Below are 26,699 nucleotides of genomic sequence, written 5' to 3' on the forward strand. Positions count from 1 at the left end.
CATAGGTCTACCTTCCGATACCGCCATGAAGTTAATGAGAGGCCTCCTCTGTGAGTCGCTCCATCCATCACTAAGAATGCTCACGCCTTTCTCCCTCCACGTGTCTCTAATAGGCTGCAACAACCTATCAATATTAGCCCTCTCTCTTTGAAGTAGAGTTGTCCTAAGCAAGTTGTACCCCGGAGGCAAATAACCCGAAAGTGCATTGTTGGAGGCAAAAGTGTAGGAACTAGCATAGTATGGGTTCCTTGCTAGGTGAAAGGGCAAGCCATCGGAGTAAAACATCCTAGCAATCTCGGCATGTAGTTGATCACGAGCTGCCATGTTGAAAGCTTTTTCAAGTGCACTCATACTTCCACTTGTCTTTCTCTTCTTCAAATCATAACTTGGAGCCACAAACATACTTGTGCAACCCAATGATCCACTACTCGACGATGGCGGCAATGGCACTTTCTTGGGAGCATTTTGCTTCATAATCTCCTTGACTTCTTCATCCATCTTTTGCATAGCAATTAGATCACTCGTCTTCACTTTAGGACATGCTCCGATTCCTTGTTGGGCTATCTTCAACAAGTGTGGCCTAACCCTTGTGTACGAACTACTAAAATTCTTCTGACAATAATTGCACTGCCACTTCACATTCCCCCCACCTTTAGTATCTTTATCAAATCTCGACACATGCTTCCACAAAGGCTTCGAAATATCTTCATCGGTAGGAGGTGTCACACTAGCACCGGATGAAGACATTATTAAATCTATTAAAAGAACAATAAACAGATTATTGGAATAAAATATACAACAATTTATTGAATAGACGAACAACAAGGCCTAAATTGTCAATGTCATAATCTCAAACTAACAAGGTCTAAATTGTGAGCCCAATTATTGGACTCTACTTTGAATCCAATAATCAGTTTTGGGCTCTCAAGTGGTTGCCCACAATCTCAAACAAACAAGGCCTAAGCCCTAAACAAACAACACCAAATTTTGTCTGACAAACAAACAGCAAGGCCTAAACAATTAAAGTAAAAATTACCCACAATCTCAAACAAACAAAGCCTAAACAAACATCTACTGATTTTTTCCTATTCATTTAATTTATCCGAGGTGCATGTTCTCTTCAGAGAAAATGAGCCCTGAAATGGTTTTTTGCAAAATTGCCTAGCAAATCTCAATCGGATTTCAAAATCTGAAACGAACAGGGCCTTAAAGGCTTAAACCCTAGATGGCTGGCGCAATGGCACCTTTGATAAATTAAATGAATAGCACAAAACCTGTAATTTTGAGATTGTGGCAACTGATTATGAGCCTCAAACCTATTATCAAGACTCAAATTAGATTTGGGGAACACAATCAGTTGGCATAATCTCAAGAAAAAAAATGGGAGAGAGAAAGAGAGCAGGAGAGAGAGAGAGAGAGAGAGAGAGAGAGAGAGAGAGAGAGAGAGCAATAGAGAGAGAGAGAGAGTGCAGTATCATTTCAAGAGAAATTATATGGTGTAAGGGCTTACAACAATAAGGCCTTTAGTACGGTGGAAGTACCACCCTTGTCTTTTGATCCAACAACAGCTCCTCAAGAAGCTCAAAAAGTGAGCTGCTGTTGGATCAAAACGGTACCCCTACCATTTTGTTGTAAGCCCTTACACCATATAAAATCCCTCATTTCAAAAAAAAAAAAGAGGAAGAGAGCAGTAGAGAGAGAAAGAGAGCAGTAGAGAGAGAGAGAGAGAGAGAGAGAGAGAGAGAGAGAAATACCTTTGAGAGAGAGGGAGGGAGGGCCGGAGAGCCGGAGAGAGCCGCGGTCGGAGAATCCGTTCGGAGAGGGAGTCGCACAGAGAGAAGGGGAGAGAGCAGCGTTAGGGTTTTCTAAAAAGAAAACCCTTCGTTTGCTTTTTATCTCATTTTTAAACACCCCCCCCAACTAATTTTTTTTAAAAAAAAGTCTGGTGCGTCGGGTGCGCACCCCGAACGTACCCGATACTCAAATTTCATTTTTTTAAAACCCATCTTTGGGTGCGTACCCGGTACATACCCGGGATGTACCCGAGCGTACCCGTACTGGATACGCACCCGACACGGGTACGAGGGCTTTTTAGGGGTACCCGTGCTTCCTTGCTTATAGCCCAACTGACAGGATCATCGAATGGAACCAACACCTCCCGAGTATTAAAACTCCTCGTCCAGGCTCGTATTGGCAAAGGTGGTGGAGCCAAAATTCGTAATCTCTCCACTAACCAAACCTGAATAAAGAAAAGAAAGTCAGGAATAATTATCCATAACCAAGCGCATCATTCAAGCATTTTTAATAAACCATCTAATACTTACATAAAGAATGACAAAACTTCCCAAGAAGTCAGGTCCAGAAGATCGGCGAGCACTATCTAGGCTATCAAAAAGTTCGGCTAAGACAGTAGGAGCTAGATTTGCACCTTGGCGAACTTGATCAACCAAGTTTACAAAATATATCGGGATCAAGTTCGATGACTCTGATCATCCCGGAAAGAGAAACATTGTATAAGCACATAGTGCTAAAGCATTTTCATGACAACGACGATACTCCTTATCCAATTCTCTATTTGGTGAAAAGACTTGTACTAGCTTATGAAGGAAGATACTACTCGCATAATGGTAGTGAGCTAAGGACTTCTTTGGCACGCCAATGAGATGGCTCAGTGCCTTATCATAGCTGTCCTTAAAGGAAGGCTTGAACAAGGGACCATCATGGGAAATGCCGAGCATCATGCAAATATCTTCATGAGTCGGACAAAGTTCTTGCATTCCAAAACGAAACACACGCATATCGGGATCCCAAAATTTGATTGTGGCACGAATCAAACCCCAATCAACACAGACAGTGGCAATATTGCGTAAGCTGCATAGGCCCACGGTGCCAAGATTAATGCCTTCCACTTCACTTGTTGCAACCCATTGATCCATGCCAACAAACCATTGTTGTTGGAGACTTCAACCATCCCACTTGCCATCACTCGTACTACTATCGACTGACAGATGATAAACAATATCTTATTAGCTCAAATTGATAGAGTTAACAATTCTCATTCGTACTACTACTTCAAGCTCCCCTAGCTTGTCTTTTAGTATTTAAAATACTAAAAAGACAAGCAAGGATAGCAGATAGCTTGAATACCAAAATATGGCAGGGCTCAAATTATTTTCCTTCAATAATTTCTGAAATGCAAGTATGACAATCCAAGACGGGGGGGGGGGGGGGGTGAATTGGTTAATTAAAGATTTTTGTGAATTCTCTTCTGGCTTAAGAAAATTATCATTTGAAAAGAGACAAATATTTTTCTCAAAAATATCTTTAAGTGTGGTCCATATATCTTTTGCATTTAAACATTTTGAAATTTTCTCAAAAATATTTGGGCTTAGGCCACAACACAATAAAATCATTACTTTTGAGTTCAAGGAAAATAATTTTAAATAATTTTTATTATTTTTTCTTGAAATGAAAAATCCATTTTCAATGATATCTAACATGTCATAATCTATGGATTTGAGATAGGCAAGCATTTTTACTTTCCAAGCCCTATAATTCCTTCCATCAAAGAATAGAGGAATTAGAGCGAATTGGCCTAACTCGAAATCCATTTGGATTGTCACGGATCTCTCTTGTAGATTTTAAATTTAAAAATCTCTTTAAGAGCCTTAGCTCTGATACCAAATGAAATGCAAGTGTGACAATATAAGCGGGGGGTGAATTGGTTAATTAAAAATTTTAGGCTTAATTAGATGGATTATTAAAATTAATTTACTAATTAAGCGCTAATTAATCTAACCCTTGTTCAAACAAGATAATGAAAGCTAGGGTTTAGATGTTACTTTATACTTGTATGCTCTAACCCTTGTTTTAATAAAACATAAATGCAAGCATAGGGTAGAGATTACCAATCACAACAAGTGCAAGAGAGAGGAGGAAAGGAAGCATCCACAAGGCACAAGATTTATAGTGGTTCGGTCTATCACAAGACGTACTCCACTCTTCCAAGTTTACCTCCTTGGGCGCTCCACCAAAACAATGAGATTCTTCAATGGGCGAATCTCCAAGCCGTACACCCAACTCCTCCAATCTCCAAAGGGGACAAACCCTTTCTGCATGAAGCCTTGCCGAGGGGATACACCCTCTTACAAATGTCTTCTTCTTTCTTAACGGGCCGAAGTGTAGACCCTCACAACGTCTTCGCCTTTCTTAACTGGCCGAAGAGAAGACCCTCAAATACAATGAAGAAAATAAAATGAAAAACTCTCTCAAAGCCTTTTGATAGGCGGATTACAACTTTCAAAGCTCACAAACATTCCAAGGTAAGATACAAATGTAAAGCCTATGGAGTTCCTCTTGATAGAATGTAAAAATCAAGTTCAAAGAGGTTTAGCTTTTGATAAGAAGGTTTTGACTTAAAGAAATGGGATTTGTTCTTTCTTAAATGTTTAAAAGCTTGTTTAGATAGGTTTAGATAGTGTATATATAGTGTATTTGAAAATATGACCGTTTGGGGGTAAAACTGTAAAAAACTGGGTTGAAAAAGTCAACCCGCGAAAGCCCCAACGGCTAGTTTGCCAGACCGCGGTGGTCGACCCGGCTACAGCGGTCGCCCGCCCCTATCGGACGCACTTCTTTATTTTCAAATTTCTTACCGTCGCGGTCGATCGGCCCCATGACTGTCGCCCAGCGAGGGCTACATGTTCGCTAAAAAATTTGGCTCAAAAAACTATCCGCCGTCGACCGACCCACGGCGGTCGCCCGCCCAAACCCATGACGGAATAGTTCTGATTCCACAGAACCATTTTTGCGGTCGCCCGGCTTACCCCGATCGACTGGCCCACTAAATTTATGCAAGTGCTTGATTTCCAGCTACCTTGTCGCGGTTGTCCGGGATACCCCCGGTCGACCGGCCCTGTGTAAAATTCCATTTTAACTTTAGAAATTCAGGGATTTTGGGCCATGGTCTTTGGGCTTTAGTCATAGGTTTTCAAACACATTTTTGGGTGTGTTAATGATTTCCAAAGATATAAAAAGTTAAGTATGAAAACCATTTGAAAACCTTTTGAAAGTGCATTTTACATAAATCAAGAGGACGCTAAATACAATCTAAAAGTGTATACCATGAGTCTTCTTGGATTGTATCAGCTCTTTTGCACTTCCTTTGACTACTTCGGCTTGAGTGAACATCTTGAACTTTGTCTTGGCTCTTGTGACTTCCTCCAATCTTCAAATCATGTTGAGAGGTCCATGAGGAGTCACCATGACATGTTCAACTCCAAGCTCCTTCTTGACACTTGCTAGGAACTTGTGGGATCTTCATATTCGAGCTTCTTGACTTGAACATCTTCAAATGAGGATGTCTTCACTGTAGGTGCAGGGTCTTGGTTCCTTTGCTTCTTGATCCACAAGTCATGTGTTGAAATGAGTTTTGTAATGGCGATTATGACATGAAAATCCTGTATATAACACAACACCTCAAAGCAACACATTAGTCCATAAATGCTAATCAATTTGAGTTTGCTAGCATCAAAACAAGAAGGTAAGGTGAATGATTAAACCCATGGGAACCCTTGGGCTTACAATTTCCAACTCAGATTTCGATTAATATGGAAACAAAATGCAAATCAGTAGATGGGGTGACATGAGGTTGAAAGTATTAAAGGTTTTGAGTCTTTTGAGTTTTGACATTCAACATGTTAGGAAATTATGTGCACATACCAGCAACTCTTGAACTGAGCAAATAGATAAATTTTAGAAGAAATCAGAAGGTCAATTGTTGCTCAATATTTCTTTGTTTGTGTACATTTTAGTATTTTACATGGGCTTGAATATATATAGCTTAAAAAAAGTTGAATATGAAAAATAAATTACAAAAATTCTAATCAACACTCAACAGCACAGATCTTGAAAAATTCTAATCAACTAATCAACAACACAGTATTATAAAAAAACTAAAAAAAGGGGGAATGATATTTTCCCCTCCTCCGAGGGATTCAATCTCCCCCCTTTAAAAGCCACATAAAAATCTTAAAAATGTTAAAGCGGGTGATATTATCCTCAAGCATTTTTCAAATATGGTATATAAACAGAACTTCAGAGTCTAGCATTTTTCAAAAAGTACAGTGGTGCCCACTTCATAGGATGATCCAAAGTTCCAAACCATTCATTTTTTGGGCCACAACATAAATGGGCTGAACGCCATAGATCATCCACATAAGATGATCCTAAGTCCTACCCCTCCATGGTACAACCTATTAACATTGTGACACAACAAATGAATAGTTCGGATCATCATTTCAAGTGAGCCCTACAATAAAAATAGGGAAATGATATTTATACCCACTTTGATCACGAGGGACACCCATTGCCAGTGTACTCTGCAATCAAAGCCACTGGAGTTTTCTCACATCATGTACATTAGCCCCCCTTTTTGTCATTGATACACTGACGCTGGGTGTCCCTAGTGATAAAAATGGGTGTAAATATTACTCCCCTAAAAAAAGGGTCTGCTCGGAAACCATTCTCAAGCAGTTAACCATTCACACAAAAATCGTTAGAGGGGGGTTTATCCTCAAGCAGTTAACCATTCTCAGGGGGGCGTGGTTTATCCTCAAGCAGTGAACCATTCTCACATAATGGTTTCTGTGAGAAACCGTTCCACAGAAACCGTTAAAGGGGGGCGGGGTTCTTTTTTGAATAAAAAAATGAAATAAATACCTTTTTGGGAACTTCTTCTTCTTGTTGTTGCCGTGGAACGGAGCTCGCCGGACAGTAACGAAGGGTTTTAGGGTTTCAGTGAAGTGAGGGATGGTGAAGAGGAAGAAGAGGGCTTAGGGTTTCAGCAAGAAACACAAAATCCTCGTGTTTATACGAATTTTAGGCTTTAAATTACAGAAATGCCCCGATTAATTTTTACCCTCTGTTCTTTGAAAATTGGTTAAACCAGTAATTTCACATCAAAAGATGGGATTCGCGATTCCCCTTACTTAAAAATGGATTTCACAGAGTGGGAATCTCGGTTTTAGGTAATGGTAATCCCGAGTCTATATTTTGTAAATCTGCGAATTCTAATTTTGTGAAACGCGATTCTTATTATCAATAAAACGCGAATCCATAAATGAAGAATCGCGATTCCGGTGGAAAATAAATCGCGATTCCCAACTAGGGATTCACGTTTCCGATGAAATTGATTCGGGATTCCCCTATTTTGGGGAATCGAACTGATTTGCGAATCCAATTCGCGAATCGGGGATTCACGATTCCCCACCTAGAGGGATGAATCCTGCTTCTTTGGTCGATAGATCCTCTCATACTGAGCTAATCAAGCAAAAGAGTGGACTATCTAGTAACGACAGAGCGGGCGAGTGAGTGCATCAGAATTGGGTGGCCGCCATCCATGTCTGAGCTCACTGCTGAGTCCCTCCAAAACAACTTGGATCTCCTTAATAGCATCCGTGAGTCTCCACGGGTATCTGACATCATCTCTCATCCATCTAAACATATTGTGAGAATTATCCTCAATAATAATATGATCCAGATGTGACTGATCCAACAACCTAATACCATGAAGAAGCCCCTGAAACTCTGTCTCATTTGAAACTTTTACTCCGATCGGACCTGAAAAAGATCATAACTTCTCTGATTGAGACCATCCTAAGGCCCAGAATTTAATTGTTAGGTATCTTTTAAGCCTCTTAATTTATAGGAGTACCACGGTATTTTCCCACGAACATCACTTGGTTTCTTTAAGTTGTAGATATTCAAAATGAGTCCCATAAGTGTATTACGAAAATCATAAGTGATTGGGATCTTTAACTCATTTGTAATTAATCACTTAAGTTAGTAAGTGAGCTCAAGGGCCTGCCTTACAACATAAAATATGTCCTAGTAGTCTATTTGTGGTAGGAAATGCCCATTTAATGGGAGTCTTGACTCAATGAGTTTGAGTTGAATTAGGTGTTTTATATCAAAAAATAAAAGTAGTTTATTTGTAATAGGATTAGATAAAGTCCGTGTAAAGAGAGAATATGAGTTCTAATTAGACTAGGAGTGGTTTTTCAACAAGGATAAATTTTTTTTTCCCAATTTTCTATGGCTTTCTTAATCTAAATATGAAAGGCCTATTGGACTTTGAAAACATTTGAATATGAATGAAAATTGTTGTTTCTTATGTTTATTGGGTGTGATGCCTTTTTTGAAGTGTGATGCTTCATATCTTAAGGTTTGATGCCTAGGTGAACCCTCGTGAGACTCGAAGTCAATTTCTATCCCTAAACTCTTCTACTCTCTTTCTCCCCTTTTCTTTATTTCCTTTCTCTTATATATTCACCTCACAAGCCATGCGCCCGTTAATCCCCATCATCAAGCTTTTCCAACATCTTCAACCTTCCTTCACAACCTTGTCCTCAACCTTCAAGCCCATCGATCACCACCAGTCCCAACCTAATCAATCCCTTTAAGCCTTTAACCTACTCAATCAGTCCCCTTTGCTCACCCTTTGAACGATCCATCTATTTTTTTCTAACCATCAGTCATACCCTGTGGCCATAATAAAACCTGCAGTCTATAAATCTGCAGCTTGTAGTCTTTAAAATCTCCAGTTTTCAGTCTGAAATTTGCAGTCCCTATACAACCCATCCCTTAACCCTTACTCTATCTATTCTCTACTGTCCCTAAATAGTCAAGAAACCCCTTTATATCAGTCCTTTTCGTGGTTTGTGTAGAAATTCCAGAACAATTCCAGAACAGGCCTACAACCTTGTTTTGACAGTCTTATCAGATCGTCCAAATAGTCCATTTAAACCAGTCCACAAACCCACTATTAATACCTTTAATTGGTTACAAGCAGTCCCAAAAGTTAGACTCATTAAAACCTGTTACAGATATGATTGGGACTTTGGGTCTGTTTTGTCCATCCCATACAAACCATCTTCACCGATTCTTGATCCCCATTCCTGATCCGATCTTTGATCCATATATTGTCTTAAAAATTCAGCTCAGTGCAAATCTGATAACTTTTGATCGGTTACAAACCCATCAAAACCAGTCCACAAACCCACTATTAATACCTTTAATCGGTTACAAGCAGTCCCAAAAATTAGACTCATTAAAACCTGTTACAGATATGTTTGGGTCTGTTTTGTCCATCCCATACAAACCATCTTTACCGATTCTTGATCCCCATTCATAATCCGATCTTTCATCCATTTACTGTCTTAAAAATTCTGCTCACTGCAGATCTGATAAATTTTGATCCAACGGTCCGATCTAGAACAATTTTGGAGAAAATTCCTCCTCTATACTTTCCAATTCCATTAGATATCCGAAAATCAATCCAATGTAATGGTTCCATCTGAGTCCGACATCCGATCTGAACCGTCCATTTTCCTTAATTTGCAGATCTCGTTGCTTCTGCCCAGATTGACGATCCGGTGGTCTGATCGTCATCCAAATTTGTTAGATCGATCCTAGACGCAGATCCTAAACTATATCGAAAGATTTACTTGAGCTAACGGTCGGATTATCCTAGATCTCTAAGATCACATATCTGAGCTACATATCTTGACTCTTCCATAGATCATTGTTCGGTGGGCATTCTACTCAAATCTCTCTCTTTGCAGTCTTTACCAGACCTTCAACACATGTCGCGCCGGGGTTGCCAAGAATCAAGTCATCAAAGTTCAGCTTTAACTTTCTGGGAGGTTGTGGTTCCTACTTGGGGCGCGTATATTCTTGAAAGCATCTTGCTCTGCCTAATCTCCGCCCAAGACTTGTGGAAAGAAGTTACCGATATTTCTCTAAAGGTAGGAATGCTCGATGTCCACTGAACAACCACAAAAAAGATTTTGCCACTGCAAACGTCATACTCCCTTTTATGCAACTTTGAAAACGCTCATTTTCTTTCGCTCCAAACCAGTCAAACAACGGCACCAGAGAAAGAGGCTCCAAAGAATCTTACCGCTGGAAAGGCCAAGGGGCAAAGTCCACGACTCAACACACCATTCAAAAAAAAAAAAAAAGAAAAAGAAAAAGAAAAAGAAAAAAAGTCCACCACTCAACACGGTCACTGATGTGACATGGGAGAACCCAACTAACTCTAGAGAAACCTAAAAAAAACACCGAAGACCGTGAGTGTAACTACAGTGGAGCGACAAGTGGTCGACACTCAGCGTAAATAAGACATTATGCGCAATCATTGACAATGATCTTGTGTCTATGGCACAAGTGGTCAGCAATGAGAATCTTATCGAGGCATGCTGTCGAGCAAAAAGCGTTTACCCCAAGGGGGCTTTAACTCTCCAAACTTTCCATGCAGGCGAGAGAGAAGGAGAATGGATCCTTTGTTTGAAGAAGAAGCGCACAATGAAAGTTACTAACCGATGTCCATTTTCAAACTCTTTTATCCTTTACTTGGCTCTTAAAATAGATTGAATTCATCCTGTCTAGAATAGAAGTTATAACATCTATTTCCCAATTGAGAGAAATTTCTTCGGCTAAGTTCCAGTCCCATTGGTTCTGCGAAGTAATCTGGCACACTATCTTTATGGGAAGCCATGGTAGAAAGCATGGGAAATCATCCTTTAAGTTCTATTTACACACCATTTATCTTCCCAAAATCTTACCTTCTCCATCTCCAACTCTATCCTGAATCCGTTTATGTAAAATGGTCTTAAAATTCATGATATCTCATGTGACCATATACATCCATTGGATCCCACCCTCCATAACTCTATCTCTATTTTGCATCCATTATAGTTTTCCAAAGGTTGCTTCCTATCTTCTCCAAATTTCTACAACAATTGTTGTGACATGGTTTTGTTGTTCAATCTGTACTTTGTAACACGGAGAACTCCCTCTTTAACTTGTTTGCACACATTATCGTCATTTACTAAGTAATATTTTCTACTATTTTCTTTATTTTTCCACAAAAAATTTCTTTGAAGTTGCTCATTTTTTTGGATCACTGATACTAGGCAGAGGAATAATGACATGAAATAACCATTAAAAAAAAATAATGACATGAAATAGAAGAGGTTGGCCAGGATAGCCCTGATCAAAGTAATTCTACCGCCTAAGGATAAGGGGCACTTTTTTCCAAGGTTGCCAGAGCGGGAATCGAAAGCGGGAATCGAAACGGGAATCGAAGCGGGAATTGAAACGGGAATCGAAGCGGGAATCGAAGCGGGAATCGAAACGGGAATGCCTTCCCAGGAAGAATCCTGCTTCCTTGCTTTTTTCTAAGGTGCTAGTTTCTTTTCATTATCTCAATCACTTGATCCTATAGGCTTTTAGGAGGTCCATCAATAAATAGGGGTAAACCAAAATAAGAATTTGGGATGGCACCTTTCTTGCATCCCAAAATTTCAGTGTACATCTCTAACTCTTGATCTTCCAGCCTCTTTCCCATGACTAAGGACTTATCGAGCTTCCCCCTTTGACTGAACATAGCTTCAAAGCATCTAAGAACAACCGAAGCGTCCAATATCAGGGCTGCTAAGGAGTAAAGTATCGTTTTCATATTGAATACATGAGATTTGTACCCCTGAATGTCGAATGCTGAAACCTTTGATCAAATCTCTAGATCTAGCCCTATCCATCATTATGCTCAACCCCTCCGCCATGATAGTGATAAGGAAAGGGGATAAAGGATCTCCTTGTTGAAGATCCCTAGACGTTTTGAAGAAACCTTTCAGGGCCACATTGGCCGAAGTATTGTATCTTGTTCGATGAATGAGATTGGATGATGAACTGTAAATTCATAGAACAAGATACTTTTGACAATTGAATATTTCAGTAGATATGATCTAATCATTGAACGCATCTTCAATGTAATCTCTGTGTTTTGGAACTGGTGGCAAAAAAAGTTGTGTCGGAGGTCTATGTAGCATCATTGGCTTCCGTTGCATTTATATGAAATTTCCGTAACATACTTTAAGCAACTTTTCTTCTCCGCTCACACTGAATAGTGATTGAAATATGCACACAAATACATGCAAAGGAAAACAGGAAAAGGAGAAACAGGAAAATACTAGTAGGGAATGCACCGCATATGCACACGAACACACGCAAAAATGCATGCACAATTGCACACTAACACACACCCCTCTCAAACCTAATGGATATCTTTTATTTGGTGTGATGTTAAATGACTGATGTTGCTTATACTCAATTTAAACTTATTATTTTAAATTTTAACGTGACCTCTATTATTTATTGAATGCTTTTATGTATAAATTTTCTTGAATCCTTTGCAAAATTCTACTTTTGTATAAAAATGATATTAATCTGGCTTTTTGTTACCTTTCTAAAATGGGTTTCACAGGATGATGCTGAAGAGGATGACAGTGACTCAATTGAAAAGGTTCTGTGGCACCAGCCAAAGGGCATGACTGAGGAAGCATTAAGGAAAAATAAATCAACCCAGCCCATTGTGTCAAGCCCCTTTTTAGACTCTGAACCAGACTGGAATGAAATAGAATTCTTCATAAAATGGAAAGGCCAGTCATATTTACACTGCCAATGGAAATCATTCTCTGAACTCCAGAATGTAAGCCTTATGATGCTTATAGGTGGCACACCTAGCCATTGTTAAGGTCTAGCTCAGAATTGTACTGAAGCCATTCTTTAGAAGTATTTCACTGGAAAAGTTTAGTTAGTTTTTTCCCCTCTTCTTAATCTGTTTCTTTATGAAGTTTATTCGGTTATATTTGGTGAATGTGCAGCTTAGTGGTTTCAAGAAAGTTTTAAATTACACGAAAAGAGTGATGGAGGAAAGGAAGTTCAGAAAGACACTGTCACGTGAGGAGGTATTTATCTTTATCCTTTTTTTTTTCCTAAATGGCATTTGTTACGAGCAGGGTTTTAAATTTCGACCGAAATCTGAAATTTTGGGTTTCGATTGAGACCGAAACCGAAATTGGGTTAAGTCAAAACGTTACATAATTTCGACTGAAATTTCGATCGAAATTTAGTTATCCCCGAAATTTAAGGAATATCCCTAAAAAATCTAAATTTTATTTGTTATTTAATATTATCCCTAAATTTCAGCCGAAATTACCGGCCAATTTAGGCTGAAATTTCGTAAGGGATAAAATATTACTGTTCCTATTTCGACGGATTTCAAACGAAATTTTGAAATTTCGCCCTGAAATTTCGGTTTCGGTGAGGACCGAAACACATTCCGAAACCGAAATTTAAAACCTTGGTTACGAGGAGGTATTTATCAATTGGCGATTTGCTGTTTTTCAGCTAATATAATGCACATTTTGCAGATTCTGTCTGTCATTTTTTTGTTAAAATGAGCTTTTTAAAATGTTCATGCGTTATAGAATTTAACTGTTTGTTGTTTTTCAGTGGCCATGGGAGAGTCTGAGGCATAAGTTCTGATGATTATCAGGATTGATACCTCTTTTGTTGTATTGTTCACTTGGTGTTCCACCATTCATACGGCTTTCTATAACTTTATTAGAAGAAAGAGAAGGCAACAGAAAAAAACTACACGGGGCAGAGATTGCCCCTAAAATAGAAACTATTTTATTTGCACTCCAGCGGATGTGTGCGAAAGATGGCTTATACATATTACGTAACTCGATAATTTAATTGATGGTTCCAGCAAACCATCATGGGTCAAATTGATGGTTCCAGCAAACCATCATGGGTCAACCGACTTCCACGTTGCCCATGATATCATGTTCCTTAAGTCCCGTTCTACTTCTAGGTTGCGTTGAACCTCACAGTGAACATAAATGCCTGGTTCAGGTTCATTCATTTTTCTGGACAATTGGCCCAGAAAATGCAAAAGATATATCCGCATATTGATATCTAGACACCCTTCTTATGCCGGACGAACCTGGGTTCAGTGCCATCAAAATTTATCTTGAGAACATTGGGGACCAAGAGTTCCCATTTAACCTTCTTTTTACCTTCCATCATTCTGTCTAGAGCAATCACTTGTCAGTTTCGGTCCAGATATTGTATGGAGTAACCTTTGAACTCCTTTATCGATATGGCCGGGCAGCAAATCTTACTTTTGATCTTATGAGCACACCACTGGGGTGAACTGGTTGTACTGTAATGGACGCCAGTTTTTCTCCTTCCAAATCTCCCAACAGACCTCATATGGGTCGGCATCCAAAGGCTTCTTCCCTTTTCCCCCAATGACCAGCCCACCAACCCTCCAATAGTTATTTTACAAGAATGTGGAAAGACCCATTGAATGTCGAACATCCTAAGAACCTGCAGGCACACTCCATTAGCAAAAGCCACAGTGGATAAGTATATGATTTAACAACTCTTCTTCCCTCGAACAGAGTCCACATGGATTAGCTAAATGAAAATGTTTTCTTTTCAGAAAGTCTTGGGTGTTGATCTGTTGGTGAGTCACTGTCCTCCAAAAATCTAATGAGTAAACTTTTCATGTTCTGTAGATGATTTTTTTGAAATAAATGAGCAATTACAAATCTTAGAATTTTACTACTCACAAAAAAAAAAAAAAAAAAAAAAACTAATCGTAGAATTTCCCATCTATAAAAATTCCAACCCGTTCCTACCCTTAGGAAATTCACTCACTATCTTGGGCAGGTTTAGTTCATTAATTTATACCAGAAACCTATTTTAAAGAACAGTGGCGATGAGCGAATGCCAAGAACTGCGACCGGAAGCTCATTTTATGGTAAACCCCAGATTCCAGTTTGTGTTTACTTCTAATAATTTTTTCTGTTGTTTCATACAAAGAGTAAGAAATTTGTTATTTTCTATGCACCATTCTTAATGCAAACCAGCCATCATTTGCAACTGGAGTTGTCTTTAGTGTCCCATTAATGCCCTAAAAATTTACAGGTAGAGTTGACGTTGGGAATAGTGTGGAAATGGAAAGTTTTGACTAAGGTTACGTAGAACGCGGTTCGTTCCGGTACGTGGAACGGGACGCTGTACGATGAGGGTAGGATAAGTCGGTTTGCTATTTTGGCTCGCAGGTCGATTTTGAGTGCAAGTCTGGGTCGCTCTAGTACTCTATATATCTAGTTCCTTATATTTTTACAAGAATATCATTCTATAGTTCATACTACATATATTTAATAAACAAAACCAAAAGCCTCGTGTATGCCATTCATACTCAACTCAACTCAAAAAGCCTTTGTCCCAAATTAGTTGGGGTCGGCCTCTGTATGCCATTCATATATATTCAAAATGAAAATTCCAGTTCCAATCCAATCCATAATTTATAAAATTTGAAGATCTCAAAATATCACTAAATTAAGTACCAACATATATTGCATTCTCAATCTTGAATGAAAGCAAACAGAAGTATTCCCTCTCTCTATGCATCTCTCACTTTTCCGTGGGTCGCTTGGATCGCTATTTTTGGCAATCCCCCTAAACGACCTTCGTTTCGGGTCGGCGACCCTTGATCGCTGGTTGGAGGGTGGGAGGGCGACCCCGGTAACATTGGTTTTGACCTAGCCAACCGCGAAAGAGAATGGAAGGGATTGTAAAATTTTTCCTTTACTTGCTCTGTTTGGTTTTATTGTTGGAAAGTGGAAAAAATCATTTGTTAGAAAACCGTCGTCCTCATGCTTATCTTCTTCCCAGAACTTTCGTCTTCATGCAGTTCTTCTAGAAACGTAAGGAAAACCAACAATGTCGAAAATGTGCTATTTTCCGCTTGCTTCATCTGCTTCGAAAATCCACGATTTCATTTTGCAAGATTCCGGCTTCCTTCCAACTTGGAGAAAAAGGGGTTTTTTCTAGCTTGTTCTTTCCCGGGTTCCAGAAATTAATCAATGATCCCACAAAACTCTAGATATTGCTTCCTCTTTGATTCTTTGTTTTGCAGTGAGCAAGGATCAAAGGATCGGAACCAGTTCATTAGAACCCTAGAGGGAGATGGATTTCAACCTTTTCTGTTTTCTCAGCCTCAAATGCACCAACTAAGGGAGATGGTGTGCAATGGAGAGAGAGAGAGAGAGAGAGAGAGAGAGAGAGAGAGAGAGAGAGAGAGAGAGAGAGAGAGAGAGAGAGAGAGAGAGAGAGAGAGAGAGAGGTTTCACCTCCCCCCCTTTTCCTCTCATATTAAGCGAAAAATTTAAGGGAAAAAATGGCTGCGTCATGGGATGACAGGGAACCAACAAGGCTTTTTTCCTTTCTCAAAACATCACTTTCTTGATTAACCAAACACTTTTTCAAAGCCATTTTACATGGAACAAAAAACATGTTTTCACTCTACTTTCTTGGTTTTGTGGGCATCAAAACTGACCCCTAAGTATTGGGCGTGGAGTAAGGCCATGGTTTTTTTCTATGCGCCATTCTGAATGCAAGCTGGATGTTATTTAAAATTGGAGTTGCCTCTACTTTTCCGTTTGTTATTTTTTTTTTTCAGAATAGTAATAGTTGGTTCATACTATTAAAAAAAAGGTTATAGTTTCTCATTATCCAAATCCCTTGAATTTACAGGTAGAATCCTCTAAGTTACAGCCATCTCTGAGGTTTCGCTCGGATTCAAAATATATTAGGAGATATAAACCCTTTGACGATCGCTTGCCCGTTTATTGATCCTGGACTCCAAAAGGGTCAATACTGCTTGGGCTGTCACCAAATTTTATCCATAACTTTGTCTCATCATACGGGAGATATTTCCTTTAGGATACTCAACTCACCTAAGCCTTTGTCCCAAGCTAGTTGGTCGGCTAATGAATCCTTTAGAAAATTTTCATGAAGAAGGTGAAAGGATCTACCTAGCTCAAAATGACTAAGTCTAATCCTAACACTAGTTGGGTTTGTCTACATGGATCATTTTCTTCCATTCTCACCTATCCAAGGTCATGTTCTCTATTATGTTCCTAGCCCTCAAGTCTTTCCTCTCCGTTTCTACGCAAGTTGTTTTCGGTCTGTCTCTACCTCTTTTTACTCCATCAACTTGGCACGATTCACTTCTTCTCACTTGAGCATCCAAAGGCCTACATTGGATATGCCCAAACCATCTTAAGCGGTGCTCTCTCATCTTCTCCTCAATTGGTGAAACCCCCACCTTTTTACGGATGTCTTCATTTGTAATTCGATCTATCCTTGTGTGGCCGCACATCCATCTAACCATCCGCATCTCCGCTACACCCATCTTATGCACATGCTGCTTCTTGGTGGCCCAACATTCTTAGCTATACGGCATGGCTGGCCTCACAGCTATCTTATATAACTTTCCCTTCAACTTGGTACGTATTTTATGGTCGCACAGAATTCCTGAAACATGCTTCCACTTCAACCAACCTGCTCTTATTTTGTAGTTAACATCCTCTTCAATCTCTCCTTCCTTATGTAGGATTGAACCAAGATAGCGAAAGATATCCCTCTTAGGTACCTCCTGTCCAGTCATATTTACTACATCCTCGCCCCGCCTACTTACATCACTAAAGTTGCACTCTGTATACTTTGTCTTAGTCTTGCTCAGTCTAAAACCTTTGGATTCCAAAATAGTTCTCCATAACTCTAACTTAGCATTAACTCTTGCTTTGGTTTGGCCAATTAATACTGTGTCATCTGCAAATAACATACACCATGGCATCTTGTCGTGGATACCCTCCGTAAGTTCATTCATAACTAGAGTAAAAAGATAAGGGCTTAGAGCTGATCCTTGGTGCAATCCTATTTTAATTGGAAACTCATTAGTCGTGCCATCCGTAGTTCTGACACTAGTTACTGCTCTTTTTCGCTTTCAAGGACCCACCACATAACACTCTTGGGAACCCTATTATACGCTTTCTCCAAATCAATGGAAACCATATGAAAGTCCTTTTTATTTTCTCTAAATCTCTCCATTAACCACATAATCAAGATGATAGCTTCCATAGTCGATCGTCCGGGCATGAAGCCAAATTGATTCTCTGACACCTTAGTCTCTTTTCTTAGTCTATGCTCACCCTTTAGCAAAGCTTCATGGTGTGACTCATTAGCTTAATTCCCCTGTAATTGGTGCAACTCTTAATGTCCCCTTTATTCTTATAAATAGGTACTAATGTACTCTTCCTCCACTCATCTGACATCTTCTTAGTCTTCAAAATATTATTAAATAATCTAGTTAACCAAACCAAACCCACATCACCCAAGCATCTCCAAGTCTCAATAGGAATACCGTCAGGCCCCATAGCCTTACCTAATTTCATATTTTTCATAACTACTCTTACCTCTGATGTTCGGATTCTACGAACAAATCTCTGGTTTGTGTCTGTAAAAGCATTATCAAGTTCTCCCAAATTCACTACGGGTTCTCCATTGAACAAGTTATCGAAGTAACTTCTCCACCTCTCTTTAACCTCATTTTCTTTTAGTAACAATCTTTGATTCTCGTCTTTGATGCATTTTATATGATTCAAGTCCCTACTCTTCCTTTCTCTCATCTTAGCAAGCTTGTAAACATCTTTTTCACCCTCTTTCGTTCCTAACCTGTGGTACAAATCCTGATAGGCCTTGCCTCTAGCTTCCGTTATTGTTTCTTAGCTTCTTTTTTAGCCAATTTATACTTCTTAATGTTCTCATCGTCTCTATACTTATGCGAACATTTATAATACTCTCTTTTAGGCCTAATTGCCTTTTGGACCTCCTCATTCCACCACCATGTATCTTTAGATGGCGGCCTACTTCCTCTTAGGGGTGCAACTCGGGTCGGGTTGAGGCCAACCCGAACCCGACCCGAGCATCCATTTGCTCAACCCGAACCCGACCCGACCTGAGTTCCAACCCGACGAGGTTCAACCCGACCCGACCCGAGGAACCCTTTTTGCCAATCCGAACCCGACCCGATTCAAGTTCAACCCGACCCAACCTGACTCAACCTGAGATTTTAAGCTTAAAAAATAAAACAAAATTATTAAAAATATCGGGTTCACTCAGGTTGGGCTGCCCAAGCCCTCAACCCAAACCCGACCCGAACTCAACCTAGGTTGAGAAAACCAAGGTTGTCAGAGCAGTAATCGAAACAAGAATCGAAAGCGGGAATCGAAGGCTCCCGGAATGGTCAGAAGCGGGAATCGTGAAGTCGCCGGAGAGTCACCGGAGAGTCGCCGGGGCTCGTCGGGGGATCGTCTGGGAATTTTTGGGGAATCACTGGGAGTTGGGCATCGCCAGGGAATCTCTGAGGAATCGCCGGAAAATCGTTTTTCACATAACATTAAACCGCGGTTCCCAAAAGTAGGAATCGGGTTTCCGGGGAATCATAAACCGCGATTCCCAAAAGTGGGAATCGGGTTTCCGGGGAAACCAAATCGGGATTCCCAGGTTTTGGGGATTCGAGAAGATTCCCGTTTCGGATTCAAGAACCCGGGAATTGAGGTTCCCCACTCCTAGGGAAGAATCCTGCTTCCTTGGAGAAAACTCAACCCGAACCCGAACCTGAACCCTACCCAAACTCAACCCAACCCGACTTTTTTCCGGGTTGAATCCGTCGGGTTTGGGTTGAGCCCACCCGAGTTGCACCCCTACTTCCTCTAGATTCTCTGAATACCAATCTAGCCACTTTCTTGATATTACTAGACATCTTATTCCACATAATATTAGTCCCTTCGTCACGACTTCAAAATCCTTCTTTAAGCAGTCTATCCTTAAACATATTTAGTTTTTCCCCTTTGAAATTCCACTACCTAGTCCTCGGATGTCTAACATCTCTATCTTTTCTCTTCCAACATTTAATGCACATATCCAACACCACCAGCCTATGTTGTGTAACTAAACACTCCCCGGGTATGACTTTACAATCTTTTCACGCAGCTCTATCCTCTCTCCTAGCGAGGATAAAATCTATCTAGCTACAGTTGGTTCCATTGCTAAAGGTTATCAAGTGTGAATCTCTTTTCTTAAAAAAAGTATTTGTTAAGATATTTCCTTCGGGATGTATCAACAAATTCCCAATCGACTGAGAATTGCACATACAACCTAGACTTCCTGAGTGCTAAACTTAAAGGAGTTCCAGAACTGGAAATATAGTCTCTAGTTATCAAAACACCACCAAATCTGCCCATACCCTACTCTAACCCTCTAAGGGGACGATACATATATCTCTGTGAGGGCTTGATATGATTTACAATAGATTAGAGGATACAACCCTTTGACGATTTCTGCCGACATGAAGTCTGGCAGGGGTCCAAACTCTTCGGATTTTATCCAAACATTCCGGATAAATATAATTCAACATTTTGAACACTTTTCTTTTAATGATGAGTGTCTAATTCTCAAAAAGTTGGAAGATACAACTATAATGTGTACTTTCAAGCACTAATTTTAAAGAAGGCTCGGAGCACATTTGGAAGAATGCCTTCCTGAGATTCAAATGAAATGAAATTTCAAACATAGACCCCTCTATAGGGTCAGTACAGGCAAATAGTGTGGTAGCTTCTTCTTCTTCTTCCTCTTCTTCTTATTTTTAAATCCTAGATAATGATTTAGCTTGTGCTACATTGCAGGCAGGGATGGAGTTTTTCAGCCATATATATATATATATATATAGGGTGTGTAACAAAAATCAGCCCTATAGGATCATCCTAACCCTGCCATCTGTTGAGGGAAAAATGGGCAGAAACATGGACACACAGTGTCTGTCCATTTTCCGCTCCACCTTTGATTGGGTTAGGATGATCCTATAGGGCTGATTTTTGGTACACACCCTATCCATGGAAGGGTGTTCCAAATGAATGCTTTGGATCCCCCAAAAAATGTGAGGCCACATGTGCTTTTGAGCTATAGCTTAGATAAGCTTAGATAAGCCATAGCTTAGGAACACTTTCCTCATATTAGGAAATGTACATATATATATATATATATATATATATATATATATATATATATATATATATATATATATGAGGAAAAGGACTGTACGCTCGAGTATACCAAGCTTATGGTACGCTCGAGTGCCCAATCACATGTGGGCCCCCTTTGCTAGGATGATCCAAAGCACTCATTTGAAAGGCCCTTACATAGATGGGATGTGTACCAAACATCAGCTCCATAGGATCTTCCTAACCCATCCATTTGTGGAGGTCAAAATGGACAGACACTGTTTGTCCACAAATCTGCCCATTGTTGCCCTCCACTTTTGGAGGGGTTAGGATGATTCAATGGAGCTGATTTTTGGTACACACCCTATCTATGATAAGGCCTTGCAAATGAATGCTCTGGATCACTCCAAAAAATGTGGGACCCATGTGATTGGGCACTCGAGTGTACCATAAGCTTGGTACGCTCGAGCGTACAATCCTTTTCCTCTCTCTCTCTCTTTATATATATATATATATATATATATATATATATATATATATATATATATATATTTATGGAAATGGTTTGTGAGCAGCTGCTCAGATAAGCTTATCTGAACAGAGCACACAAACCATAGGGGGGCCCATATTTTAGGGGTGATCCTATGCATTCATTTGGAAGGCCCCATTATGGATGGGGAGTACCAAAAATCAGCTCCATTGGACATCCTAAGATGATCCAATGGAGCTGATTTTTGGTACACACCCCATTCATGATGGGGCCTTCCAAATGAATGCTTGGGATCACCCCCAAAATGTGGCCCCCCTATGGTTTGTGAGCTCTGCTCAGATAAGCTTATCTGAGCAGCTGCTCACAAAGCATTTCCTCACACACACACACACACACACACACACACACACACACATATATATATATATATATATATATATATATATATATATATATATATATATATATATATATATATATATTTCTGCGCTCGAGCGCAAATAAGCTTATTTGCCCTCAAGTGCAGAAACAGGGTGGACCCACATTTTTTGGGGGATCCAAAGCATTCATTTGATGGGCCCTATCATAGATAGGGTGTCCACAAAAAATCAGCTCCTGCTCCATTGGATCATCCTAACCCTTCCATTTGTGGAGGGAAAAAATGGGCAGATTTGTGGATGAACAGTACTGTCCATTTTCCATTTGTGGACAAACAGTACTGTCCATTTTCCCCTCCACAAATGGACACCCTAAGATGATCCAATGGAGCTGATTTTTGGTACACACTCTATCTATGATAGGGCCCATCAAATGAATGCTTTGGATCTCCCAAATGGAGGTCCATCCGTTTTTTCTGCACTCGAGCGGAGAAACAGTTTTCCCATATATATAATGTATATACAGACCATCCAACATACTTAAAATTTCCCTGTTCTGACTTGGTCTGCTTTTGTACTACTTTGTTGAACTTTTAATTCTCTGTGAACTTAATGAACTTAGTTTTTGCTTCTTTCTATCAGGTCGAGGTTCATGATGTGAGCAAGGAAATGGAGTTAGACCTCCTCAAGCAATATAGTCAGGTTTTATTTGCTTACATTTGTTTCTTGTGGCTAGTCTCTTTCTATCTTTCTTGTCTTGCTCTTAATAATAGGTTTGTTTTCTAATGTAATTACCAGGTTGAAAGAATATTTTCTGACAGAATCAGTAAAGGGGGCTCTGATGATGATGTGACACCGGAATATTTAGTGAAGTGGCAAGGGCTTTCCTATGCCGAGGCAACCTGGTAAACAATTTTAAAAATTGATTTCATGATTATACATGTTTGTGCCACTAGAAACACTGCAATTTTGTCTCTTAAATTGTATGTAGGAATGTTGATTGGATTGTAAAGTTTAGGGATCTAACCAATCCCTAATCATTGTGTTTGTGGTAAGGGTCCATTAACCTTCTCTAAGGTCTCGTGTTCAAACCCCACAGGGATTGGTATCAAATATCCTTCTTTTATAAACTTCAGGGATTTAGATTGGTGATATGGTGTCATATTATGCTAGCAACATAAAAGAGAAGTAAACATGTACATTAAACACCTCTGGCTCCCCAAGCTCTTCTTCAGAATCTGAGGAGGTGGTGGCGCTGGAGTCAGAGTCTGTGGTGAAGTTGAGCATGTGAATTCCTTTGCACATTGTGAGGCTTTAAGATAATTCTGAGGCTAAAGAAATTGTTGACGCTTTTAGGGCCCAAGCCCTTCAAGTCTCCTGCATGGTTAGAAACTCTGGTTATTCAGGTTGGTGGGGTTTCCTTGAAGTAATGGTTGGTGTAGGAACCTGGAACCCTCCCAGATGCGTAAGTGGGGCTAATGCAATTCCGCTTGGTAGAGTGGATCCCTCTGGAGGCCACTATAGCGTAGCTAGTGGTGCTAATCTTATCCCGTTGGAATCAGGGCGAGCAGAGGGTACCAGGTTGATGGAAGGAGGTCCTAGTAGGCCAAATCAGGAGCAAGGGTGGATGATCTCAAAAGAGAAGAGAGCAAAAAGAGTGGATAGGGTTGCTAAAAGAAGGTTAGGAGGAAGGTTTGGGGACTGGAGGTGCTGCAGGTGTGGCTTTAGAAACTTCAAGAAAAGATTAGTGTGCTAGGAATGTAACAAAGTGTGGTCAGGGAGAGACTTCAACTTCCCCCTTCCGCAAAGAGCCAAGGGTCCAGAAGATGGGTTCTTAACTGAGAGAGGACTTGGGATCTGTCAAGGGAAGGTTATGCCGATGACTTCTGAAGGTGTGGCCATTAACTTAGAAGTTATTCCCTTGAAATCTATCAGTAATGTGGATATGCTTATTTGGGGTTGATTAGACCTGGATGGTCTGGAGATCTTCCGGCAATGGAAGAATGGTTTTCTAAAAGAAGTGGCGGTCATGGGAAGGTAGTGGTGTATAAGATTGCTGAATTTGAGATTCTGGTTATTCTCCAAGTGGGGATTGATAGAAGCATATCAATGGAGGTGTGGAAAAAAGCTACCAATTCCCCTTTCCGTGAAATCTCGCTATGGGTGGAAAAATTTAAAGGGGACCACAGTTCTGAATGGTGGTAAATAGAAGGGGTACCGCCTGAGGCGTGGAGTGAGGAAAACTTTGTGAAAATAGGGGAAAGGATTGGAAAGGTTTTGGAGTTGGATTCTTCTTGCAAGGCTAGTTCTGGATATGCAATGGCTAGAATGCTAATAGTCACAGAAGGGGTCCCTGGTAATGAAGTTGTTTTGCAAGTTTCTCTTAGGGGTTCTATCAGGTGGATTAGAGCATCTCGAGAGATGGAGGCGGGGAGTAATATGGAATCAGAGGAAGAAAACTCAAACGAAAGTGGTTCGATGGGAAGTCTAAGTGACAGAGAAAGCTCCCTGATTGATGATAATCAAAGCTTGGAGGGTGGAGTAATGGCGGTTGGTGAGGTGGGCGGTGGTTTCGTAAGCGTTCCCGAGGTAGGCGGAGGAGCTGAGGGGGCGCAAGTTAGCATCGACGGCTATAATGCGCCCCTGGGCGTGTACGATAACTGTTAAACACCTGGCGGCTTTTTTGAATTTCAAAACAGTGGATCTCCCAATGCTTACAGGTGGCGTAGCATTATAGGTGGTAGCCCTATCGAGGTGGCAGTAGTGGACCCCACATCTATGTTGGATAGATATTCTGGATCTTTGAATGGTTATCCCTCTGCTGGCTATTTTATGGTGGGCCAAATATCGCCAAATAACTCTTGGGCCTCTAGAGAGAATAATCATTGGGCCTTGGATTCTTTAGAGGCCGCTGATGATAGTATCGAGCAATCCAGCCCACGGTCGGTTGGTTATTTCAATCGGGTTCTTTTAGAATTCAAGTGAGTGGGTCCAAAAATAAAGGGTCTTTTCTGTCCTTGGGTTCTTTGGTGTTGCATGGAGAGGCTTCTGCTCCCGCAGGGGGGAGAAGGTCTAAGGTTTTATGACGGAGATGCAGAAACTTTGAAGGACTTGCTATGTGCTTGGACTTTGAGGAAGAGGAGCAGTTTTTTTTGGAAAACAGCCCGGTGGAAAAGGTCAGTGGAGACCTATTGGGAGAGCCATCCCTGGTAGCGCATGAATCTGAAGAGGTTACTGTTTACAGGGAGGATCTGCTTAGAAAGACGGCTATTAATTTGGACCCTCAAAAGTATTAGTCTAAATCGAGGTATAAGGGGAGGAGAAGTCTCTATTTCTATGGAATCGTTCGATGAGGGCCCAATCCTGAAAATATCAGTTGAGAACTTGGTGAATGTATCTATGGTGGATATTGCTGGTGTGAAAAGTATCATTGCAGATTGCTTTGGAATGCTTAGTAGCTTGGTGGGGTGTGATCCTAGAGAGAGGGTAAATTGCCAGGAGGGCAGTCTGTCCAGGGTAAATCACCTCTCATTGGTTCCTGGGGTCAGTCATGATTCCAGGGTTCAGGGAGGGTGGTGATGATTTTTGGGATGGGGGGTTAAAGTTTTTGGTCACCCATACTTTAGGGGTTTTCAAAAACTTGGGGGTGGTAGCATCAGCGGGTGAGGAGAATCTTAAGGATCAAATAAGGTCCGCAGAGGTTCGGGATAGGGAAGCTCAAGACTCTGCCAAGAGATCAGCTGATTCAGCCAAGAAGAAGGAAAGGGAACTGAAAAGGTTAGAGTCTGGGATTAATTATAGGGGAGGCCAGTGTGAGGAGGGGTCCTGTGCTGAGCAGGGCGGAAGGTCAAGTGGAAGCCGTTAGAGGAGGAAAACCTCTAAATATAGTTATCCATGGAGATTGTGTCGTGGAATTCAAATGGGTTGGGGTCGCAGGGGAAGAAATTGCAAGTTAAGGAGTTGTTAAAGAGTGCTAAACCGGATTTGATTTGTCTACAAGAAACAAAGTTAGAAGCGGTGCCGAGAGGGGTCATAGGGGGTCTGGGTCTCAGGGAGGAGTGGGAGTTTGAATTTATTCCTTCTCAGGGGGCTTCTAGAGGTATTGTAGTGGCATGGAATGATATCCGCTAGAAGAAAATTGACTTATGGAAGGGCAAGTTTACTCTCTCAGTGGCGCTTAAGAAGGTTGAGGATGGATCCTTGTGGCTGTTCTCAGGTGTCTATGGTTCGTTTTCTAGGGAGGCAAAAGAGGAATTTTGGGAGGAATTGGGTAGAGTTAGAACTTTGTGCCCCTTTCCTTGGTGTATAGGTGGGGATTTCAATGAAATCGAGGCTGTTGAAGAGAGAGGCTTGGATGCTCAAGACTTTCGCAGAACATGCAACTCTTCATTGATTTTATTGTAGCTAACGAGTTAATCGATCTTCCGTTGGCAGGGGAATCTTTTACTTGGGCCAGAGGTGATAGCAGGAGTCGATTAGATCGTTTCTTTATTTCTTCTGAGTGGTTGGTATTGATCCCAGATGTTCTTCAAAAGGCACTAATTCACTCAGTGTCGGATCACTGCCCCATCCTGCTTGATCATAGACTGGAGTCGTGGGGTCCTCACCCCTTTAGATTTGAAATTGCATGGCTTGAGTACCCCAAAATGGAGGAGAAGCTGGGAGAATGGTGGGAGATGTGTATTTTAGAAGGTCCGGCTGATGTGGTGATTGGCAAGAAGTTAAGGTTTGTGAAGAAGAAACTAAAGGAATGGGTAGCGGAAAAAAAAAAAAAGTTTGAATGAAAGGAAAAGATGGCTGGAGCATAGGCTAGTAGAGCTTACTGCTCTAGAAGAGAGTGGTCTGGGGGGAGATGAGGAGTGTCAAGAGATGGGGAAAGTAAAGCAAGAACATCAGGCTTTTTTGTGGCATGATGAGATTACGTGGAAGCAAAAGTCCAGAGTTAAGTGGCTGGTAGAAGGGGACCAAAATACAACATATTTCCATGCAATGGCAACTGCTAGGAGGAGACAGAATAGAATTGTGGTGCTTAATGAAGATGGTAGGATGGTGACATCAAAGGGAGGC

The 26,699-nt window shown here is 40.6% G+C and overlaps 1 protein-coding gene across 3 annotated transcripts in view; it reads left to right on the forward strand.

The window, feature by feature from the left end:
* The window catches only part of LOC143890948 (protein CHROMATIN REMODELING 5-like), a 103,763-nt gene that overhangs the window by 16,943 nt on the left and 60,121 nt on the right, over nt 1-26,699 (forward strand). For all 3 annotated transcript variants that reach the window (XR_013255279.1, XM_077395639.1, XM_077395677.1), the window contains exons 5-8: nt 12,326-12,550; nt 12,726-12,809; nt 22,275-22,334; nt 22,431-22,537. Coding sequence is in view for 2 of the 3 variants with exons in the window: in XM_077395639.1 (XP_077251754.1) it covers nt 12,326-12,550; nt 12,726-12,809; nt 22,275-22,334; nt 22,431-22,537 (476 nt within the window). In the remaining variant the exon portion in view is untranslated. The remainder of the gene's footprint in view (nt 1-12,325; nt 12,551-12,725; nt 12,810-22,274; nt 22,335-22,430; nt 22,538-26,699) is intronic.

This window comes from Tasmannia lanceolata, unplaced genomic scaffold, assembly GCF_043159265.1.
Source record: "Tasmannia lanceolata isolate RefF3 unplaced genomic scaffold, GAP_Taslan_0.1 ptg000002l, whole genome shotgun sequence".
Classification (NCBI taxonomy): Eukaryota; Viridiplantae; Streptophyta; class Magnoliopsida; order Canellales; family Winteraceae; genus Tasmannia; species Tasmannia lanceolata.